The sequence below is a fragment of the Branchiostoma belcheri genome, unplaced genomic scaffold, assembly GCF_001625305.1.
Source record: "Branchiostoma belcheri isolate BF01 breed outbred unplaced genomic scaffold, Haploidv18h27 scaffold91, whole genome shotgun sequence".
Classification (NCBI taxonomy): Eukaryota; Metazoa; Chordata; class Leptocardii; order Amphioxiformes; family Branchiostomatidae; genus Branchiostoma; species Branchiostoma belcheri.
The window spans coordinates 1,306,088-1,327,993 of NW_017804587.1; the positions used below are offsets into that span (position 1 = coordinate 1,306,088).

A 21,906-nucleotide genomic window follows, 5' to 3' on the forward strand; every position below is an offset into this window, starting at 1 on the left:
GTCACAAAAATCGCTGCCAAGCCAACCCTTCAACCCTCCTCCTAGTCCTAACCTAGTACATCTGTAACTGATCTGAGTCTCTATAACTCCCACCACATTTACTTGCTGTAGTCCACTGACAGCTTAATCCTGATTGGTTGTTCTGTTGCTATGGCGACACAGAGGGCCAGAAATTGGAAGCAGGTCTGAGTGAAAGAAGGGGGAGAGGGTAGTCTCCAACAGACTCCTTTGCAGGTTGAATAAATAGTAGAAATCGGCCTAAAAAGAATGTATCTGGCCATGGGAGTTGGCCAACTCTATGCAGGCAATTCAGACCTTCTATCATGTCTATGTCTGGCCAACTCCTCTGGCCAACTACATTTGTTTTGGGCCGATTTCTAGTATTTGTTAAGCCTGCAAAGAAGTCTGGTGGAGGCTAGGAGAAGGGGTGGGGGGTAGGCCTGAGTTTTGACAGAAAATTGGTCACAATGAGGTTTTATGGGGAGAAGCAGGAGGAAGGGCTTTAGTAGTTGTAAATCAGTGGCAGAAAAGGCTGGGCAGAAATGTGGGGAATGCTCCCACATGTGCACACATAGGGCTGATGGGGAAGGAGGTAAATCATCGAAATAGCGAGCATCTTTTTGTGTGTTTCTGTCAACAACTTTATACATCTGTAGTAAATTTTTGATTTTTGCCCTAAAGCTGGTTAAGTCTATCCCAATCTGATGGCTTAAGTTTATAAAAAGTGTCCAAAGTATGGGTTTACTTTCAATTTGGTATTTAGCCTTTTCATACTGACACATCTGTCTTACATTTTGCTGAGATGACTGGCATATAGTTTTGATGATATACATGATTATATACTCCAGTAGTAAGGCCATGCAAATTCAGTAACTTGTTTAATTCCTGGGAAAACATACTGATGGCCCTATATCAAAATACGACAATGTAATTATACGAGCTGATGGCAGATATGATTATAAAAGTGTATCAAGAAAAAAAGAGCTTCAGACGTATCTGATCACCAAGGTAAGAAAAAAATTGCAACTTGATTTTTAACAATTCAAGTCTCATTGAACTTTTGAATACAGTTTTCTTGGACTTTGTGTTCTTGTTCTTCCATGTGATGTTGATTTGGCAAACTATTTTAAATTAGTATGACCTTTGGAAAATTATATTTTATGCAGCAGTTAGAGTAGGTATGCAAGAAAAATGTGGAAACATTTAAGAATGTAGGTGTCGACAGGAAATTGTCTTCTGATGCCTTCCACACCCTTATCATAATCTTGTTGTCATGGTAGATAGTTCAGTTCATTTAAGTTACTTTGATAGTTAAACACCCCTCATTACCTTTATCAAGTGGTAAGTGGACCGGTCTGGTCTGTATTACCAGTTACTTAGCAAAGGTGAGACTGATGGACTGTTCCACTTTACTGTCATATAGGGGACATCACTTTTATATATTTTGATGGTAGACTTATCAGAGTGACTGCACAGGTGGGACATCAAAGTATCAAATGATGATTGGAAAGATGGTTGTTATCAGTGGGGAGCAGAGGACAACTGATGACCAATCAGATTTGGCTCAGAACAATTCAACCAATGAAATCTCTTACTTAAATATTATAAGGAGTCAATGGCTAACTTCAAGTTACAATGTAACTGTATCCAGACCATTAACATGATCATGAGTTCCTAGGCAGAACATTTTAATATCAATTTGTAAATTACTTGATATAAACTTAAAGTTCAAGTTAATATCAAAAAGAGTAGTAAAAGTCTAGAGTTACTGTCTGGTTTCTCTCTCTGGTTGTCCGGTTTATAGTCCTCCCAATGCCACAAAATGGGCCTGATCATATGTTTCCCCACACTTTACTCCAGTTCTCATGGTGCTCAGTGGCCATGAAGGGTGACAGGACTGTCTCACCCAAAGAGCACTATCATATTTTTCACTCCCGAGTTGTCATTACAAGGTGGCAAACCCTTCTTTTCTGGTGGTTAATAAGTCCTCTTAACGAACATGTCTGACCCTAACGATCTTTTGGTAGGTGTACATTTGGAATGATGAGGAAAGTCTGTTGTTCCTTGAGTTTAATCGGAAATCTGCCAGCTTTGAGGCAATTTATGACAGGAAACTTTGCCCACAGATGTTTCCAGCCAGTTTGGTTACAGTGTTATGTGCCAGACTTTCGCTCACACAAGATTTTTAATTAGATTTTATCGCTTTTATTTATAGTAACAAACTGTGTGGGGCAAGACCTCTGTTGGCTAAGTGTGGATTGAAAGAGTATTTTTTGTGCCAACAATCAATCAGGGTAGACTTGCCCTAGACCTACATTTTAAACATTTTTAACAACATTCTTAACAGATATTAGTGATGTCTGAAATCATAAAATTATATGCTAATAACAGAAAAATAAAACATTTATAATACAATGAACTTTTTTATATAATATGAAAATAGAATATTCAACCAATAAAAAATGTCAGTAGAGTCTACAACTTACAAGAGATGTTTTGATACGTCCCAAAAAGTGAGGAAGGTTGCCCTCCTTCTGTCTATAGAAAGGTGTGTAGGATGATACATGCCTGACCCTTACATACCAGGGCAGGGCAGCCCAGGACTCACACATGCCCCACTTATTCCTGCAGTATTTATAGTCTTAAAGTCTAGTCTAAATGGACATACAGTAGCTGACTACTGACTGACTGAGTGACTGAGTGTGTGAGTGAGTGACTGACTGACTGACTGACTGACTGACTCACTCACTCACTCACTGACTGACTGACTGACTGACTGACTGACTCACTCACTCACTCACTCACTCACTCACTCACTGACTGATTGACTGACTGACTCACTCACTCACTAACTGACTTACTCACTCACTCACGCACTGACTCAATCACTCACTCACTGACTGACTGACTCACTCACTCACTCACTGACTCACTCACGAGTCACTCACTCACTCACGAGTCACTCACTCACGAGTCACTCACACTCACTCGCTCACTCACTCACTCACACACTCACTCACTCTAGATCTATCCGGTTGAGCATTTGTTAATTGTTGTTCCCCGTGCTCTGAGCATTAGACTTGCTTGCACACTGATGCTGAAGCTTGATTGTAGCCCGCCATTTGACCCTGTCCTACATGCATGTGTGATGTTATGAAGGTTTAGGTGGTATAAGGCCTCCCTTGACATCTGTATATATCGGGCTGATTTTCTGGGACGGAAATTCAAGCATGTTTCTTCTATCTCTTATCACAGTGAATTGGTCTAGTTTACCTTCCCCTGAAAGTTCTAGGTCACAAAGAAATACACAGATACAGTGCAGTCAAATTTGTCTAAGCTGGCCACCCAGGAGACCTATAGAAATACCTGCAAGACTACTAATCTGATGGAGGCTGATTTGAAGTTTTCTATTAATTTGCCACTACACACCTTGTCTTCTACACACCTTGTAATGATGGGGACCAATGATGATGATAATGAAAGATAATTTAAGAAACAGGAGGAGCAAGTAGAAACAGATAAAAACCCCTGGTCCCGGGCCGGGGTTCGAACCCACGACCCACCAGGCCACATGCCGATGCTCTAACCACTCGGCTAAAAGGTCTAGACCCATCAGCCGGGTTAGTTGTTGGTGCCTATGAACCCCCCACTGTTACAATAATGATGATGTTCACAGCACATTGTTCCTCTGTCTGACCAGGGCATGGCGTTTACATTAGAAGAGAGACAACACCTGGGTATCCATGGGTTACTGCCACTGTCTTCTACACACCTTGTAATGAGGGGGACCAACAATGATGATAATGAATGATAATGATGATAATCACTGCACATTGTTCCTCTGTCCAGGGCATAGCGTTTACGTTAGAGGAGAGACAACACCTGGGGATCCATGGGTTACCAAAAGATGAAGATGATGATGATGATAATGAATGATGATATCAGTGATAATGATGATACTAATGATGGTGATGATAATGACCTTGTTTTTGTGTATTTCCAGGGCATGGCGTTTACGTTAGAGGAGAGACAACACCTGGGGATCCATGGGTTACTGCCCCCGTCCTTTCTGACTCAGGACCTCCAGGCCTTCAGAGTGAGGGAGAACTACAAACGCCAGCATACTGACCTGGACAGGTGGGTTTATGTTTTTGTGAGCTTTTGGAGAAATATGCATGGCAGACCCCCATCTTGTATTAGCCACACAGTGATTTACATCATCACCCCTTCAGACTCCAGGAAGTATTAAATTTGATAAAACAACTTGCGGCAAACGAACATCATGAAAGTTCATCTGTGTTGGTAGTTACCGGCACATGTTTAAAGTTAAAAACATTTAATGGTGCCAATTAGTGATTGCCAAGTGTGACATCAACACTGGGTCAAAGGTATCCGGTAACCTTTGACCCAGTGTTGAAGCCACGTTAAGTCTCACTGGGTCAGTCTATTGAAGAAAATCTGTGACTGGTCAAAGCTTTAGGTGAGAAACATTCTTTGTGTAGAAACAAAAGTTTTAACTTTAAGCAAACAAACAATCGTTTTTTCCTCCCACAGATACATGTTCCTGACAGCATTGCAAGATTGGATCAACTTACTCTGTCAGGACAAACAGATACACAAACCCACAGCTCGGCCACCCAAAACAATACTTCCATACCTGGAAGTAACAATACAAATTGTTTTTCCACAGATATGACGGCTTTGTAGGACCAGAATGAGTTATATCAACCACTCTGTCAGGACAAACAGACACACAAACCCACAGCCACCCAAAACAATACTTCCATACCCAAAGGTAACAATATGTTATGGATTATTTGTTCCTCCAACAGATACGTGTTCCTGACGGCTTTGCAGGACCGGAATGAGAAGCTTTTCTACCGAGTGTTGCAGGATGACCTGGAACAGTTCATGCCGATTGTGTACACTCCGACTGTAGGGCTGGCCTGTCAGAAGTATGGACATATCTTCAGGAGACCAAGGTAACCCACAAATACTATAACTCACTTTGTCTTCATGGTTGCCAAATTTCACATTCTGAGGAAAATGGGCTTGATCACGAAGCCCCCGAACCCCCCCTGGCTACGGGCATGAACTACTTTTTGGCGTGACTAATAAACTGTTGGACGTACCAACCACTAAGTATCTGATACCAGCCCAGAAAAGAACAAGAAACAGTCATTCCTTCAAATATCAGAGTTATCAACCAAGAATTGAGGTATTCAAAAACTCGTATTTCCCTGGAACTATCGTAGACTGGAACTCGTTGCCACCAAGCACAGTTGGGGCATCATCACTAGAAAGCTTTATACAACTCCTGCAATCAAATGTGCAAAGATTGAGTGTAACAAGTCGTTCGGTGTGATATAGCTAGCTGCCGCCACGCCGCGTGCCTGCAAAGCTGGTGTGTTATGCCGAAGGGCGGTTATACCGGCTATACCGATATAGATACAGATCTTGTATTTCCTTCCTTTGAAAGGTACTAACAGGTGTATCACTAAGACAGCTGTGACGACCACAGCAGGTGTGTACGTTTCACTTGACACCTGTAGACAGATTCTCTCTGCAGCCTGGGACATACATGTAGGAACACTACATGTACAAGTGTGGTCTACCAAGAAAGTGCCATCTTGTAGTTCCTTCCTTAGAAAGGTCCTGACAGGTGTATTGATACCACTAAGACAGCTGTGATGACCACATACAGCAGGTGTGTAAGTTCCACCTGACACCTGTGGACAGATTCTCTCTGCAGCCTGGTGGGACCTGAGATCCAGGTCAACAGCCACAACTGGCATGCACTAATTGGCACCATTACTGTCAGGGTTTTATCTCACCACACTTGGTTAGCTTTGCATTTTGTATGTTAAGAATTCTGATATTGATGCCACAGATTACTGCTGTATAAATGCAGAAACTTTCGCAGTGTTTTTATTTTCGCAAATTTTCAAGGTAACTACATGCAGCCTCAGTTATCAAACCTGTTTTAACTGCCAAGTAAAAGTAGAGGATGAAAGAGACTCAGCAGCTAATTAAACACATGTAGGTTTGGTAAACCATAAGGCTAGAAGATACCTGCATTTACAAAGAGTATAGCTGTGCTGCCATGGTACTGCCTGATAGCTGCTTGTAGTTCATCCCTTACAGGAAACGGAAGTAAGACCAACCCAAGCTCTTATACTTAGGTTTACACAGAAAATAGATAATTCCTATGGCTACCTGACACCCAAACAAACCAGGAGGACATTTGTACCTGTAGCCAACTGTGAAAGAATTCCACCAGGTGTTGGAGCTGGTTTTCCTGGTGTGTGTTTACAAGGTTGTGAGTGTCCGATGTTTGTTTTTGACCTCCCACTTTTCACTTCAAATAAACAATTAGAATTCCCCACATTTCAGTGTTGGAACAGAGCAACCTAACCTGGGCTTGAGCAATACAACCTACATGTATATTCTGGAATGGAGCAATTTCACATGAAAGGAAACTAATTATAATAGCTGTTACTAGCATCTACATGTACTCTCCAAGCAGAAGTTGATGAGGGAACCTTTAAAATTTTATATATGGCCCTTTTTTTTGTCGCTACCCCCACCAACCCTGGGTGGCAAATTGGACCCTCTCTTTTTGTCACCCTAGCCTCTGCTTGGAGATTAACTAGTATCTAGCCTGGTTACCAAAACTATTTTAGCAACCAGGCTGTCATCTGCAATTAAGACCTTGAAACATGCTTCAAGTTCACATTCTCTTTCTGGAAAAGATTAAGCATTTTTAAGCAGTGAGTGTTACGTATTAGTCTGGAAGACATCCTTTTTTTAATCCGCACACTTGCCAGGTGAGTGCTTTGATCAGCACTGGCACGTTGACTGAGAATCTCATCACAGCAGACATAAACTTTATGTTGTTTCTATAATCTGGTGGAAGACTTTGTGTGTCCTGCCTGGAATCCTTTCTAAGTAAATTGGAAAATCCTGACAAAACATAAATGTCGTCATTTAGTGTTGCAAAAAAGAAAAGTCTGGGGAATCATTTTCTAAGGAGTAGCTAGACTGCAACCTATTCTGTAGGAGTTGGCTACCATCTACAACAAAAGAATAGCTTTGTTGTTTTCACTTATTGTCACCAGAAGCACTTACAGCATTTTTGGAGGATCTAAATTCTTTCGCTTCTCTGTAGTGAAAGGATTGTGGTCTTACCAGGATGAAGCTCACTTGTGACTGTTTAGAGTATGGTACTTGGGAACATCTCCATCTAATTCATGTAAATGTCATGTTGGCTACTGTACAATGGAAGCTTACACACTTGTACTACGTTGTAGGGAGTCACCGACTACGGTTACTGAAAAAGTCACACGCACAGCAAAGTTGATCTCTTGTTATGTCTTTGATAACAAGTTAGCCTTTCAAATGGCTGCTTCACTTCTGAACGAATATTTGAAATGTGATGTCTGGAATCAACATTCTCAGCAAGTGCAGTTAGCAACTGGATGAGTTAGTGGCCATTTAATCACTAAAAGTGAAAGATGGATTGTAGTGAGCTAGTAAAGCAAAATCAATCAAGTAGAGCATTGAAATGTTTAAGCAATGCATGCGCAGATCCTCAAACAAGTGTTGCAAAATAACAGGCATGCTTTGTGGTCCTATAAATGTCTGGGGAACCTCGAACATGACAAAAATGTTAAGTGTCCTTAACTTACATACATTCTAGCCTAATTTTCTCTGTCTTTCTTTAATTCTGTTGTCTACATGAAGATCACAACAGTTTTCGTGTGTGTGTGTTAAGACTTTTACCATGCATTAAGCCTTAGGTGTCTGAGTCAGTCACTACAACAGTACTAGTGTGATTGACAATTGCTAGCTGTCCTTATACCGACACAGCAAATCTCTATGTGCTAGCCTTGTCACATCAGCCTGACAGCCTGTCGGAACAAGCCCATGCCTGTGGAGTGTTGTTTGCTCAAATAGTTTGATAAAAGAGGCCCAATCAGGGTTTGGGATTACTACATGTACTAGTAAATCACTTTGTAAAGACTGTTTGTAAATCATACAAAGCTTTCAAATACCTGAGTTTAAATGGCTTTGTTTCTTGGGTACTGATGCTTTAAATTATCTGACAAAGAATACGAATGCCTTGACTGTATTTGATGATACAAACCTTTTTTTATACACTGCTTTAAATCGTATTTGAAAGTTTGTTCCTTATAAGCTTAAGCACTTGTGCTTGAATTATCATACAAAGAATAAAGAGCCCTCATTATATTTGATGATAGCTCAAAGACTCAAGAGAGAGACAAATTGCGTGTAAAATCCCCATCTGAAATATTTATTTTTAAAAATTGCTGTCCTAACTCACATCTTTGTTCAGAATGCACCCAAATGAATGTTTACATTGACATGACATTACCCGGGTTAATCATTACACTATATATCCTGAGGCAAGGTCAAAAGTGTCCACTGTAATTACTTCCATATCTCAAGGTCAAGGCAAGGTTGTTACGGGTCCCTGAACTCTAACGATGTTGCACAGTAATTTTTTCTCTCATCAGAGGAAACCTGTCAAAAGCTGGGTTTTACAGGACACAAATGTTTAGGTACAGTCATGTGGATGTTTTCAGCATCAACTAACGAATGTAATAAACAAAATGGTTGTCCTTTGCCAAAGGCTTTCACACCTAGCTACATATAGCATTTCCATATCACAAGGTATCGAAACTAGAAGTACCTCTGCAGTACCATAACAAGCCACCAGGGGGTCCATAATCTAATTATCATTTCTAGGTCTCATTGTACTCACCTACACCTACACCAAGTTTCATGACAGTAAACCCAAAGCTTTACGTACATCGTTCTTTGTCCCTGCACTGAAAGTTGTATAATTGTTAACATCAGCAAAACTATGAAAACAAAACTACGAACAGGCAGCCCAAACAACAAATCCCTGTACCATCATTGTGTGTCAGAGACATACAGTCTATTGCCAGACTGTCCACACATTCAAAGTTGTATTGTGTAGACATCGTTAAGGAAATCATTAAGGTTTAACTATGAACAGGCCCAAATGATAAGTCTCCATCAGCATGAAAACCATTGATTGTAATAGCTTATAATTTCAGAAACATACAGCCTATTCCCTGCTTGTCCACACAGAGTTACAATGTATATTGTTGATTCTAGACATTAGCAAGAAAAGGTTTAACTTTAAGAAGCTGAAAAAAGACCAACAGACCCAAATGTCAAGTCCATCAGCATGAAAATCATGGTAATAACAGTCACTCTGAGAAAGTTACACATCTGCTGAAGTCTGCTAAGGCTTGGGGTTAACTTGGGCGTAACACTCTCCACCTGTTCAAATAGCTGCTGCCCCTCACATGAAAGTTGCCATAGTTTAAGGAGTTGGGAGGAAGTTGACTTGATGGCAGACGGCCTGCTCTCTCCATCCTGTCCTCGATATGTGCCAAACTGTTGTCAGCAGCGATTAACACACCAGTAACCATCTCTGGCAGACAAGGCAGGTCAGCTGGTATCATAGTGGCACAGGAACTTCATGTTACTTTGTTCTTCTGTTATAAGACTTGAGCATTGTTTTATAATATATAGATTCTCTTGTCTAGCTAAACTATCATAGTGGCACCGGAACTTCATGTTACTTTGTTCTTTTGTAATAAGACTTTAGCATTGTTCCCTTTCCTAGCTTTCCGATTAATTTCACACAGGAACTTCATGTTTCTTTGTTCTTCTGTATAAGACTTGAGTATTGTTTTAGATTCTCTTGTAGAGCTGTGCTATCATACCGGCACCGGAACTTTAACAGTACTTTGTTCTCCTGTATAAGACTTGAGCTATCATAGTGGCACCGGAACTTCACCATACTGTACTTTCCTTGTTCTTCTGTAATAAGACTTCTTGTGCATTGTGTTAGATTCTCTTGTCGAGCTGTTCTATCAATGTGACACCAGAACTTTAACATAGTTGTAGTTGTCCTGTATAAGACTTGAGCATTGTTTTAGATTTTTTGGTCTAGCTGTCCTTTTTTTTCCTTCTCTTTTTCTTTTTCTTTCTATTTCTAGCCACCTTTTGCCAACTGGCCTTTTGTTTTCTTCTTTTTACCACCTGAAAAAGCATGATCATTAAATGTTTAATTTTTACACCATTCTTTTTTCTGTTTTATCCATTTTTCAACTCTATTTGAATTCTGCATCCCCCATTGAATTTACGAGCATCCTGTTGGCGGTGTAAGACCTTGCAGTTTGGCCTCCGCCTCTCACATGGCCATCCGGTGGTCTGTTGTTTCACCAGACAGCATCTACATGCAAGCATGCCACCTATTCCAGCACAGGCTGATCATGTTTCTACAGTATAAACCTTCCTTCCACAAACTGTAAGGAACCTAGGAAGAGTTACACTTGCCAGAACTCGGGGCAGGGAAATATTTACCTGGCCAGCCAGGCCTCTGTGTCACAACAGTAAAGACGAGAAGGTAAACTTTTCCACAGCGAGGAACAACTTGTATCTGTGCCAAAACTTACGATGTTAAGGAGAGGGTGTGGTGCGTAGGTACACATTCTCCTGCACTCAACATGTAGGACACTTGCGTGAGAACATAGAACAGGAAGGCAAGAAGAACAGTGTAGTCTTGTCTGGCTTACTGGAGCTCTAAGAGCTTCTAAGCTTCTAGAATGGAAAAAAGTCTTAGGGGAACGGCCATGTTAAAGGGACTTCCAAAGTATCCATCTGGGATTCCTTATAAATTAAGTTACACATGCAGTCTAGTATACTGTGAAACCTGTAAAAGTGACCACCACAAGAAGACCACCTGGCCAATGTGATCACTTCTTGGCTGTCCCTTAGAATCTAATAGTATATAATCTCTTGCATTGACACAAGCATTAAGAAACTTAAAATCAAGAAACAAAAAACAAAGACTGTAAGGACTATATATACAGAAAGACATTTATAGGACTTCCTTTAACTGTTGGTGCCAGAATGAGCATTTCTGGGTGATTCAGAACCTGAATGGTACACTTTCTATCAAATCATTTAAAAAAAAAATGAAGCCAGTGAATCTGAGAACCAACAAAACAAAGTATTGTGGCCAAACCTCCATCATATCACTTCAGCCTTGAACCAGTTCTCTCTAATGTCCTGTAACCAAGCTTTGTTGGCCGTGAAGTTCTTGGCAGCTTTCACAATCAGATAAAAAATCACAGCTGCTCAGGAACATCATTTTTATCATTGGTAAGTTTGGAAGAAAATGTGCTTAAAATAGCAAAGTTTTAACTCAAACATTTACTAACCATGGACTTATGTTAGTTTAATGACATCTCTTTCTATATCTGAAGTTCTGAACATGCCGATTTTTGTCTGTCAAAGATGACGTATTGGGCAAAATTTTTGTCTGCTATTAGCATCAAAATTCCATCAAATGATGGAAAGACTGACACTGGCTAGAACACAGATTAGCATAATGACACTGTTTGTACACTAAGTATAATACCTTCAAGTTGGTGTATTGTAATATACAAAACCAATCAGTCAAGGCAACTTGCCAACAGGTATGAGAAAGAATTAGCTGTGATACAATGATTTATGATTCCATTTGTAAAAGGGACTATACGGGATAAGATTGGAATTTCCGTGGGTGCATTCCCGACGGGAATTTAGCCTCAACAGATACGTGTGAGTCAGATCTTAAGATTCCTTCTCCATCCACGGTGTGTGACAGATTCCAGCGCAGTTTTCCAACCTCGTTTGGACCAGTCTGTACAAACAAGGCCTGCTGTCTCCTCACTCTGTCATCCTGTCACAGAAACGTTGTCTGTATTTCCCAGCCAGGCCACAAACACGGCCAGAATGTCCCACAAGACGGTGAAAACTTCTCACGACGAGATTTAAGAATGTGTAGGTCTAGACGCACACAAGGGTCCTCAGATGTCTACCATTACATGGACTACTTCTTTTTCTTGTTAGCACAATGCCATGGTATCAGCTTAAAGCTTCGTCGTAAAAGTCCCAGAAGACGGTGAAATCTTCCACAACTAGATTTAAGAATGTGAGGGTCTAGACGCACACAAGGGTCCTCAGATGTCTGCCATTACATGGACTATTTGTTAGCACAATGCCATGGTGTCAACTTAAAGCTTTGTCGTAAAAGTCCCAGAAGACGGTGAAAACTTCCATGATGAGATTTAAGAATGCGGGGGTCTAGACGCACACAAGGGTCCTCAGATGTCTGCCATTACATAGACTACTTGTTAGCACAATGCCATGGTGTCAGCTTGAAGCTTCGTTGTAAAAGTCACATAAAGTTGATTTATGAGTCTAGAAAGTTTCAGTCTGCAACCGTAAATGCTAGATGATGAGGAACAGAAGTAAGATTCAAGTTTATAAGTTTATGGCACGTTTGAAAAGTTAGAAAGGTGGTGATCATTGAATTTCCAATTTCCCCTTTGCCATGTCTGTTTTTTGCAAACTAAAAGTTAAAACACAATCTAGATTTTTCTGGCTCCCTTCTTGCTTTCAGCTTGGGTATCAAATTCTGGCATAAAAACATCCATACTGTGTGTAAAAAAAAAAAGATCTATCAAACCATCCACTAATTTTACGTCTTGTCTACCATCAATAATATTATGATGTATAAGTATCTTAGACAATTTTAAAGTCAATGAAACAGCAAAGCATGATAGTAACAGTGACAATGTATATACTGAACTCTACTGTTAATTCCAAGTCGTTATCCTAAACTATGACCATTGCTAACCCTGTGAAACTTGCTTGAAGCATTGTATAATAGGCCTGAATATTCTAAATAGGCCGTCCTGTGGTTCAGACATGCAAGCCTTTACCTTTAGCCATAGGTGTCCTTGCATCGCATACTTTTCCCTGTACAACACTGCACTGGAATTTATACCAACTTTGAAGACTTACTGTCCTGAATTGCATCTATTAAACTGCTGACTGAAGTCAGATACATGTACAAGACGCACCACTTCTTATCCATAAAGTTTTGTATAAACTATTATACTTAGTACTGTAGACTGGTTTCAACTGGTTTTTGAAAGTCTGGTATCAACAGGGTCTTAGGGCTAAAACAATCTCTTTTCTGATTTGCGTTTACAACAACTGTACAAGTCTGCCAACCAAGTGAAGTCAGATACCAGAGGCACCACTGCTTTTTCAGAAGGTTTTGTATAGTTTAAACTGCATTTTAAAGGTACAATAGGGTTAAAACAATCTCTGTTCTTACCTTTTCCCTGAAGTGCCGTTGATCCCACTTGTCTGAAAAGGCTGCACTTCTCCTGTTATTCCAAGTTCCAGGCCTGCTTTGATGCGTGTTGTTTGAAGATTCTTGCAGCTAAAACCAACACTGTCGGCCAGCCACTACCTCCCTTTGAAGGTCCCAGACTGACTCTCCCTAAAGTCTTCCACACTTGCTTCGGTAGGAGTCCACACCCTTAAGGTTGGAGGGTCTGATTGCGGGATTCGGTAACACCTTGTTGTATGTCCGTGTGCCGTTGTTCTGTTAAATCAAGCTCTCTTCAAGCGTTTTACTTACAAGTTGTATTTTTATCATCTGAAATTTTATCAGGTCATATTTGCACTTATTACATTTGCTGGGATTATAAAAACTGTTGACATACTGCTGTGTTCAAAGACCCTACAAGAGCCTCCTCTCTGTGGAAGAAGAAACCATGTGTAGCGAACAAGCTGTAACCTATCAGGCTCTGGAACCCTGCAAGGGTAGAGACGAGAACTAGTACTGCAGAAGGCTACACATGGGGTTTACTGGTACATGTAATTTACATAGAAGTCAGAATGTTGTATAAAGAAGACTCTACATTTGATGGTTGATTGTAACTTCCCTTCAAAATGTAGAAACTAGAAAGGTAACATTTGCTCTGTTTATTCTTACTCAGACACATTCATATACATTTGTACATGGTGACACTAATCCAACTCTTTCTTTCAACTTGTACAATGTAATCCTACACCACAAGGTGTCTGCTATGTACCAGTTACCATGGTGACAGACATGTGGTCCAGGTCATTGATCATTGACCTTGTATGCTTGAAACGGAAGAAGAAACAGAGCAAAAACAATATGCTTTTCCTATAATGAACCCGTGTTCAGAAGACTTCCAAACTTCCTTAAAAAGTTCATAGAAGGCTTTTGGACATCTAATGATACTATTAGCCAAATTCATGACAAAGCACATTATCTTTTCAAAACTCTAACAGTACTCACTTTTCAGCCAATCATTTTGATGATGTGTAATATTCATCACACTTTTAACGTAACATGAACCATGAGGTCAGAAATTCCACAAAGCCGACATCAAACATCAAAGCCATATACCCTGACCCTGTGACCCCTTGTGGAAACCACGGTGATTATAAGTTAACAAGGTTGCAGTAGGATATTTACCTGGGGAATACCAGGCATAGTTAGCATTCTTAAATGGCTTTCTGTGATTCCCAAATATAAAGGACTGCTTGTGGCAGAAAATCTGACAATTAGGCTGGCATCTTTTTCATCTGAAATGCTACTCAATGTAGCCAACTATAGAATGTTTTAAGTTATTGTATCACTTTTCAAGTCTTCTGATTAATCGGTAGAATATAATTCAGGATTTATCAAATTTTGGATCAGACGTCATTGAATATCATGATCATATTTCTTATCATTCTTGTAATATCTTTGTAAAACGCCTTGTAGCTTTTCCAAGAACACTCAAGACTTGATTGTACTGGGACTCGATTAGCCTCTACCAGCAGATGGCACCGCAGATTGCTGGAAAAATAGTAGAAATTGGCCAAAATAAAGGGATTATACCAGAGGAAATCCAGGGCCATAGAAGATCCAATTTGCGACCCATGGAATTGGATTTTTTATGGGTAGCGAATTGGATCTTCTATGGCCCGGGATCTTCTCTGGTATACTATCCCTTTATTTCAGCCAATTTCTACTATTTTTCCAGCGGTCCGCGGTGCCTGGTAGAGGCTAGGACTTGTTGCCTTCAGTGAGAATAGCAGGAGTCTGCCATCTGTCTTGTACCTGCCTGTATAATTTCAGGGATATCATTAATCCTCTCAGCATTCTCTGCCCAATTATCCCGGCCCCTGGGGCTGGGGTCAGGCCCCGCTGTACTGTGGTACAAGAGGGCCTGCATGCCCTTTTTCATAAGGCGTAATCAGGCCTTTCTAGAGGGCCTGCAAGGGGGGGTCCCAACAACGCTCTACCCTGAATTCGTAAACCTCTCAATTACGCTATACGATAAATTCCAAGTGGCTACAACGCATTACGCAGAATTAAAACGCCAAATATGCTCTACGCAAAAATATTAGAGCGGTCCGTCTACGCTCTATGTAGAATTAAAACGGCCGATTACGCTCTATGGAAAAGGGCTTGCGGGCCCCCTTTCTAGTCTTTGTGATCCGTAGGCAGCCTCCCAAAATCATGGTAATTCATAATTGGTACAGTAGCAAGTAATTGTTTGTAATCAGCTCTGAAAATTTCTGCTCTAATTCAACGTAGAGCATAATTGTCGCACTTTGCGTAGAGCGTGATTCGCTGTTTTAATTCTACATACGTAATGCGTTGTGGCAACCTCAAATTTATCGTGAAACGTAATCGAGAGGTTTCCTGAATTCAGCGCAATACGTAGCTGGCTCTCAAAAGAGTAGAGTGTTGTTGGGACCCCCCCCATGCAGGCCCTCCTGTACTGTTGTACATGCCTGGTTTGTCCTGGGCAGTTGGGGTAGAGACCAGGGTTCCCACTCACGCTGTGCCAGGTGAAAGGGTGAACTGAACTATGACATCCACACAATTAAGGGCAGACTGACAGCTGTATTCTTAACAATGGTCACGATAATCCCTAACACAAATTTCTTCACAAGAAAACTGTTACTCAAGTACCTGGATAGATTTTGAAATCTGGATAGTTTTTCAAAATCTATCCAGTTGCTGGAGTACCGGAAAACCGAATTCATAGTTAAATCAATTCTGTAACATAGTCATACAAAGAAAACCGACAGTTTGAGAGGAAACTGTGAAAACATAACCACTGTGAAAGTTTCAAGATTTAATGTGTACAAAGTGTGTATTAATTTCAGTTTGTCTTGTTTTTCCCTTCCAGAGGTTTATTCATCAGTATCCATGACAGAGGACACATAGCAGAGATGCTGCACTCCTGGCCTGAACCTGACATCAAGGTGGGAACTGGATATATTAGATCTCTTCTAGAAAATAAAAGGATATCTTCAGCATACATATCTTGTTTATCCCAGAAAAGCTAACCATTACAGTACTTAGGAAACATGGCTAAATTGAAAGGGGGTACTATGACACAAGAAAGAGCTAAAAAAAGGCCGTTATATTGCAGACATGACGAACTGAATGGTTAATTATTCACAAACACTTGTTTAATGAGAGCCAATGTTTTTTATGACTGTCATCTTCATCATATCATAATTGAGTGACCTGCGTGCACAGTGAACCAGTCATAATTGCCTTGATGAAGATGACAGACGGTCATCGAAACTTCGGCTCTTATTAAACAAGTGGTTGTGAATAAAGATCCATTCTATACAATCATTCACCGACCTGATGAAATTATTCACAGAAATTGATGATGTTTGTCTTGTCCATAGGCTGTAGTGGTGACTGATGGAGAGAGGATCCTGGGACTGGGAGACCTGGGGTGCTATGGGATGGGAATCCCGGTGGGTAAGCTGGCCCTGTACACTGCCTGTGCCGGGATCAAACCTGAACACTGTCTACCTGTCACTATAGATGTGGGCACAGACAATGAAGTAAGTTTGTTTCCTTGGATTTTGACTTCTTTTTAACCAGACATCAAGTGTCATTTGATGGAATTTTACTGCTGATGACGGACAAAATTTTCCCCAATCTGTTATCTTTGATGGACAAACTTGGCATGTAAAGATATGGAAAGAGATGTCTTTAAACTAAGACTTACCAGCAAAATTTGCCCATTCAAAATGCAGGAAATAGCATTTTAGAGGGTCAAAATTTTACATTAGTGAACAGCACCATCTGGCAGTTGAGTGACAAACTGCAGGTGCTTTGATTGTGAAGACACCCTGAATGTGAAATGGTGAAACCTGCTACAGGATCATGACAATGATGACTGTCCAGAAAGAGTTGCTAAAAACAGCCAATAAAGTCAGGATGTCCACAGTTTTTGATGGCTGCCATTATTCTACATTCATATGTCGTCAATGCTTGATTGTTACTACTATTCTTTTAACAGGAACTGTTGAACGACCCCCTGTACATCGGACTGAGTCACAAGCGAGAGAGGTCTGAGCTGTATGATGAGCTGATAGATGAATTCATGGAGGCAATCACTGCAAAGTAAGTGTGTGGTAGTGACATGGACAATGGTAAGATAAAGGTAAAATAGGTAGTCACCTAGCCTTTTTCAGGCCATAGGGGCAGTGGGTTGTTAATCCATTGTGTGTCCAGAGCACAGTATTTGAAGGCAGAGCCCATCCCTTTCCTTCCACCGCCGTTTCACCTCCCCAACAGAAGTCAGGTACCCATTTTAACCTGGGTGGAGTGAGGAAACTTGTGCCTTTCCCAAGGACACAACATCTAGCCAAGAATGCAAGGAATTAAACCCATTAACTCTCGATCTCATCTCCTCTCGCTTAGCATTTGTATGTAAGTCTAACACAGGTCAAAATTTGTTAAAGAGTTTCCACACTTGGACATTGTATGTACCTATGACCTTCTAGTTTTACACATATAAAAAATATTATGATTTCAGTCTCTTACCATTCAATTCAGGTCACATTCCACTGTCTTAGGTAATAATTCGTTCTCCTTGCTGTTTCTCTAGGTACAGAATGTCGTGTCTGGTTCAGTTTGAGGACTTTGCCAACCACAATGCCTTCCGACTGCTGGCAAAGTACAGGAACAGATACTGCACTTTCAACGATGATATACAAGGTACCATGTACTTTCCTGACTGAACAAGTGAAAATGAGTATTGCCTGTCCTATATTTGTTTCTATGTGTGGGACACAACACCAGCAATAGCTGCCTGTATCCCCCATGTACATGAATTGTATTGTTATGATTTCAGTAAATCAAATCAAATCAATGTATATGTTATGGACAGTACATGCATGTGTGTAGTGCGTTACTTACAACGAAGGGCGGTTATACTGGCTATCTATACAGATACAGAAGCTGGTGTGTTATGCTGAAGGGCAGTTATGCCAGCCATACAGATACAGAGTTATCAACCATATAACTATCATGGAACTTGCTGCCACCAAGTTGTCAGTGTATTTATGCTTTGTGTATTTTAATGTGGGTTGTGTTTATTAGTGAAGCACCACAGGAAGAATAGCTACTGTATATATGTATGCTAAGTGTGGATCCAAATAAACTCAAACCAGCCAGCTGCCACTGAGCCGTAAGAATTACTGATTTTTTATTGTACTGTTGTTGCAGGGACAGCATCAGTAGCCACTGCCGGTCTGCTGAGCTCACTCAGACTGACGGGGAAGAAAATGCAGGACAACAAGTTTCTGTTTGTGGGAGCAGGAGAGGTGAGAAGTGTGGGGATGTGTGTGGGTGTATGGAGGGTGTTCAGCACCAAGGACAGGTGTGTCTCTGTGTATTATGCACTTGTTGGTTCATGATTTATTCATAGTTGTGTACACATACAGCTATTCATGATTCAAGATTCAGGATTCAAGATCACTTTATTGAACATTGCAGTGTATCACTGAATTGCGTCCAATTTACACAATTTAAAAACAATTCAATACCTACAGACATTATTTTACATACTAAAATCCATTGACAATTTAAAAAGACGGTAGTTAAAATAGCGGTGGTTAAAAAGACACTGCACTTCTGAGGGATATAGCTTGTCCACTTGCGTGGATGATAGGTATGTTAGCATATGGTTGGTGTTCAGCACCAAGGACAGGTATGTCTGTCAATGTATCATTGTGTGTATGATATGACAGGTATGTTAGTTAGTGGATGTTGCTCAGCACCAAGGACAGTTGTATTTGCCTTTGTGTGGACGGTGTTCAGCACCAAGGACAGGTATATCCATGTGTTTGTGTGTGGATGGCATTCAGCATCAAGGACAGGTATGTTTGTGTGTGGATGGCATTCAGAACCAAGGACAAGTATGTCTGTCAATTTGTGCATACGTGTGTGCATACATGTATGTATGGATGGTGTTCAGCACCAAGGACAGGCATATGTGAAATGGAGTTGCCCCAAACAGCCCATGAATGCTAATACCGGTGACCCCATGTTGCTTGATGTTTGTCCCAGGCTGCCGTTGGCATCGCAGGCCTGATAGTGAGTGCCATGTAGTGTGTGTGTGTGTGTGTGTGTGTGTGCGTGCGTGCGTGCGTGTGTGTGTGTGTGATGTTAACACACCCACTATTTGTCCCCAGGCTGCCCTTGGCATTGCAGGCCTGATAGTGAGTGCCATGCAGTATGTGTGTTTGTGTTTATGGTGTTCAGCACCAAGGACAGGTGTGTCTGTCAATGTGTGCATACATGTGTGTGACAAGTATGTAAGTATATGGATGGTGTTCAGCACTAAGGACAGGCATATGTTAAATGAAGTTGCCCAGAACAGCCAGTGAATGCTAACCACCGTTTGTCTCCAGGCTGCCCTTGGCATCGCAGGCCTGATAGTGAGTGCCATGCAGGACGAGGGACTGTCTAAGGAGGAGGCGTGTGAACGGATCTGGCTTATGGACAAGGACGGACTGGTCTGTAAGGTGGGGAGAAAATTATTTGTTTCTTTGTTTGCCTAACTGGTAACTGAACTGCCTTTAGGCATAACACACCAGTCTTGAACAGTGAGTAAAGGCTGCAGAAGGGATTCAAACCCACAAGCCCAATCCCAACTTGCCACCTAAGATTGTACATGTGGAGACACTGCCTATTGCTTCAATTCGAAATGGAAGTGGAAAAGTTTTAACTTGTGAAAACTTGTTTAGAATCTTGCTACAAATCTAGAGCCTCTATTGTTACAATCCTTTTCTAAATTTTAGATACGGTATCAATAATAATCCTTTTAAAATGGCAGTTTAAAACATATTTGCACTCCTGTAATCTTATTCAGTTTTCTGCCATATATCTACTGTACTGTACACTCAGGGCCGAGCTCAGGGAAAGGTGGATGGACCTAAGACTCCATATGCACATGAACATGAGTATCTGCCTAGTGTAGAGGCCTGTGTCAGGGAGCTCAAACCTTCTGCTATCATAGGTGAGACTTTCTTTGCTTTATAATGTTGTTACAATGTACATGTAGTTATCACCAGATTCATATAAAGTGCTGTGCCTGTGTGAAACCCATAATGTCTTGTGCATAGCACTTTGACAGCACATCTCATTTATGGTTGTATTTTGCATATTTAAGGATGACATCCTGTAGTTTTCAAATATGTCAGAAAAAATCTTATCTGCAAAGGGCAAAATTCTGATGCAAAGTTGACCAAACATCCAAGGAAAATCTTGAAACATTCTGGCTTTGCACAGGCACATTACATTCTGCCAATATGCTGATTGGGGATAGCAAATTGTCTTTTGCATTAAGAAGCTCTGTTGAAATGTTTGTACATGTATATAGTTTAAGACAACTCCTTTTTTCTGACATCCAGGTGTTGCTGGAGCAGGTCGCCTGTTCACAGAGCCGGTAGTGAAAATGATGGCAGAGCTCAACGACCGACCAATCATATTTGCCCTGAGTAACCCGACCAGCAGAGCTGAGTGCACCGCCGAACAGGCTTACGTCTGGACTGATGTGGGTGAACTTTCATATATGGTTTTTTAGATGTCCTTTAATACTAGTAAACAATTATAGATGAACAGCTAGCTATGTTAAGTTTTGTGTCCAGCCACAAATGTAGTATAGTAAGTTGGTGTAAGACATGTGCAGTTTCTTTACACATGTACTTGCCAGCAAAGATTGTTGGTATGCCACAATCCCATTTGTAGTAGACAGTCTTATGATTGTGATACCATACAATTTTCAATTAGGCTGTGACAGAACCAAACCCGACAAGGATCTAAGACAACCTTTTTAGCATCAAGACAGCTCAATTTTGCAGGACACATTCACAACTACTGCCAAGAATGCCCTTAGTTTGCGATTATACAACGTATGTGACCAGGCCCTTACTGGCATTTTCACCCCAGGGTAGGGCCATCTTTGCCAGTGGAAGTCCCTTCAAGCCAGTATATGTTACTCTAATGTCTTTCCTTCCTAAATTTCAATTGAACCCATGGTGTTAGTCTGGTGGAGACTTATCTTTACTTGTCATTTCCCCCCCAGGGCAGAGCCATCTTTGCCAGTGGCAGTCCCTTCCGACCGGTGACCCTCCCAGACGGGCGCACCTTCACCCCGGGGCAGGGGAACAACGCCTACATCTTCCCCGGGGTGGCGCTGGCTGTCATCGCCTGCCGCGTGAGACACATCCCGGATGGGGTCTTCCTGTCCGCTGCAAAGGTGAGTCTGATCTCCAAGCAGATCATGCGGTGGCAAGGCAGTATCCATTTGCCAGAGGAGTGTCCAATAGCCATTGAAAGCAATGAACACTCCTCTGGCCAATCGATACCACCTTGCCACCATATGATCTGCTTTGAGATTAGGGTAAGTCCACAATTAGACAGGTAACATCTGCAAGGCAAAGGCATAATGTTTGGAAGCTGTAAGTGGAAGCCCCACCCACATTGTTATTCAGCAGACACATTCAAGTAAACACACACACACAAAACACACTCATGCATGCACATACACACACTCACAAACATATCTGTCCCTGGTACTGAACACCATCCACAAATATACCTGGTGCTGAACACCACCTTGTACAACCACCCACCCACAACCACCCATACCCCCC

At 41.2% G+C, this 21,906-nt stretch overlaps 2 protein-coding genes and 1 long non-coding RNA gene across 5 annotated transcripts in view; 2 read left to right on the forward strand and 1 right to left on the reverse strand.

The window, feature by feature from the left end:
• LOC109488115 overlaps positions 1–3,762 on the forward strand; it is a 62,261-nt gene extending 58,499 nt beyond the window's left edge. Inside the window, exon 3 of the long non-coding RNA XR_002141310.1 lies at positions 3,701–3,762. This is a non-coding gene — a long non-coding RNA (uncharacterized LOC109488115). The remainder of the gene's footprint in view (positions 1–3,700) is intronic.
• Positions 1–21,906, reverse strand: part of LOC109488110 (serine protease 23-like) — a 164,901-nt gene that overhangs the window by 78,978 nt on the left and 64,017 nt on the right. For 2 of the 3 annotated variants that reach the window (XM_019792273.1, XM_019792271.1), the window contains exon 1: positions 13,235–13,438. The exons of the other annotated variant lie outside the window; for it this stretch is intronic. The gene's annotated coding sequence lies outside the window, so the exon portion shown is untranslated. Of the gene's footprint in view, positions 1–13,234; positions 13,439–21,906 lie in introns of those variants that run through there. 3 annotated transcript variants of the gene reach the window in all.
• The window catches only part of LOC109488114 (NADP-dependent malic enzyme-like), a 20,217-nt gene continuing 2,317 nt past the window's right edge, over positions 4,007–21,906 (forward strand). The window contains exons 1-11 of the mRNA XM_019792277.1: positions 4,007–4,137; positions 4,833–4,982; positions 16,125–16,200; positions 16,639–16,800; positions 17,262–17,365; positions 17,853–17,962; positions 18,473–18,570; positions 19,660–19,773; positions 20,156–20,267; positions 20,662–20,804; positions 21,336–21,509. Of these exons, the coding sequence (XP_019647836.1) occupies positions 4,007–4,137; positions 4,833–4,982; positions 16,125–16,200; positions 16,639–16,800; positions 17,262–17,365; positions 17,853–17,962; positions 18,473–18,570; positions 19,660–19,773; positions 20,156–20,267; positions 20,662–20,804; positions 21,336–21,509 (1,374 nt within the window). The remainder of the gene's footprint in view (positions 4,138–4,832; positions 4,983–16,124; positions 16,201–16,638; positions 16,801–17,261; positions 17,366–17,852; positions 17,963–18,472; positions 18,571–19,659; positions 19,774–20,155; positions 20,268–20,661; positions 20,805–21,335; positions 21,510–21,906) is intronic.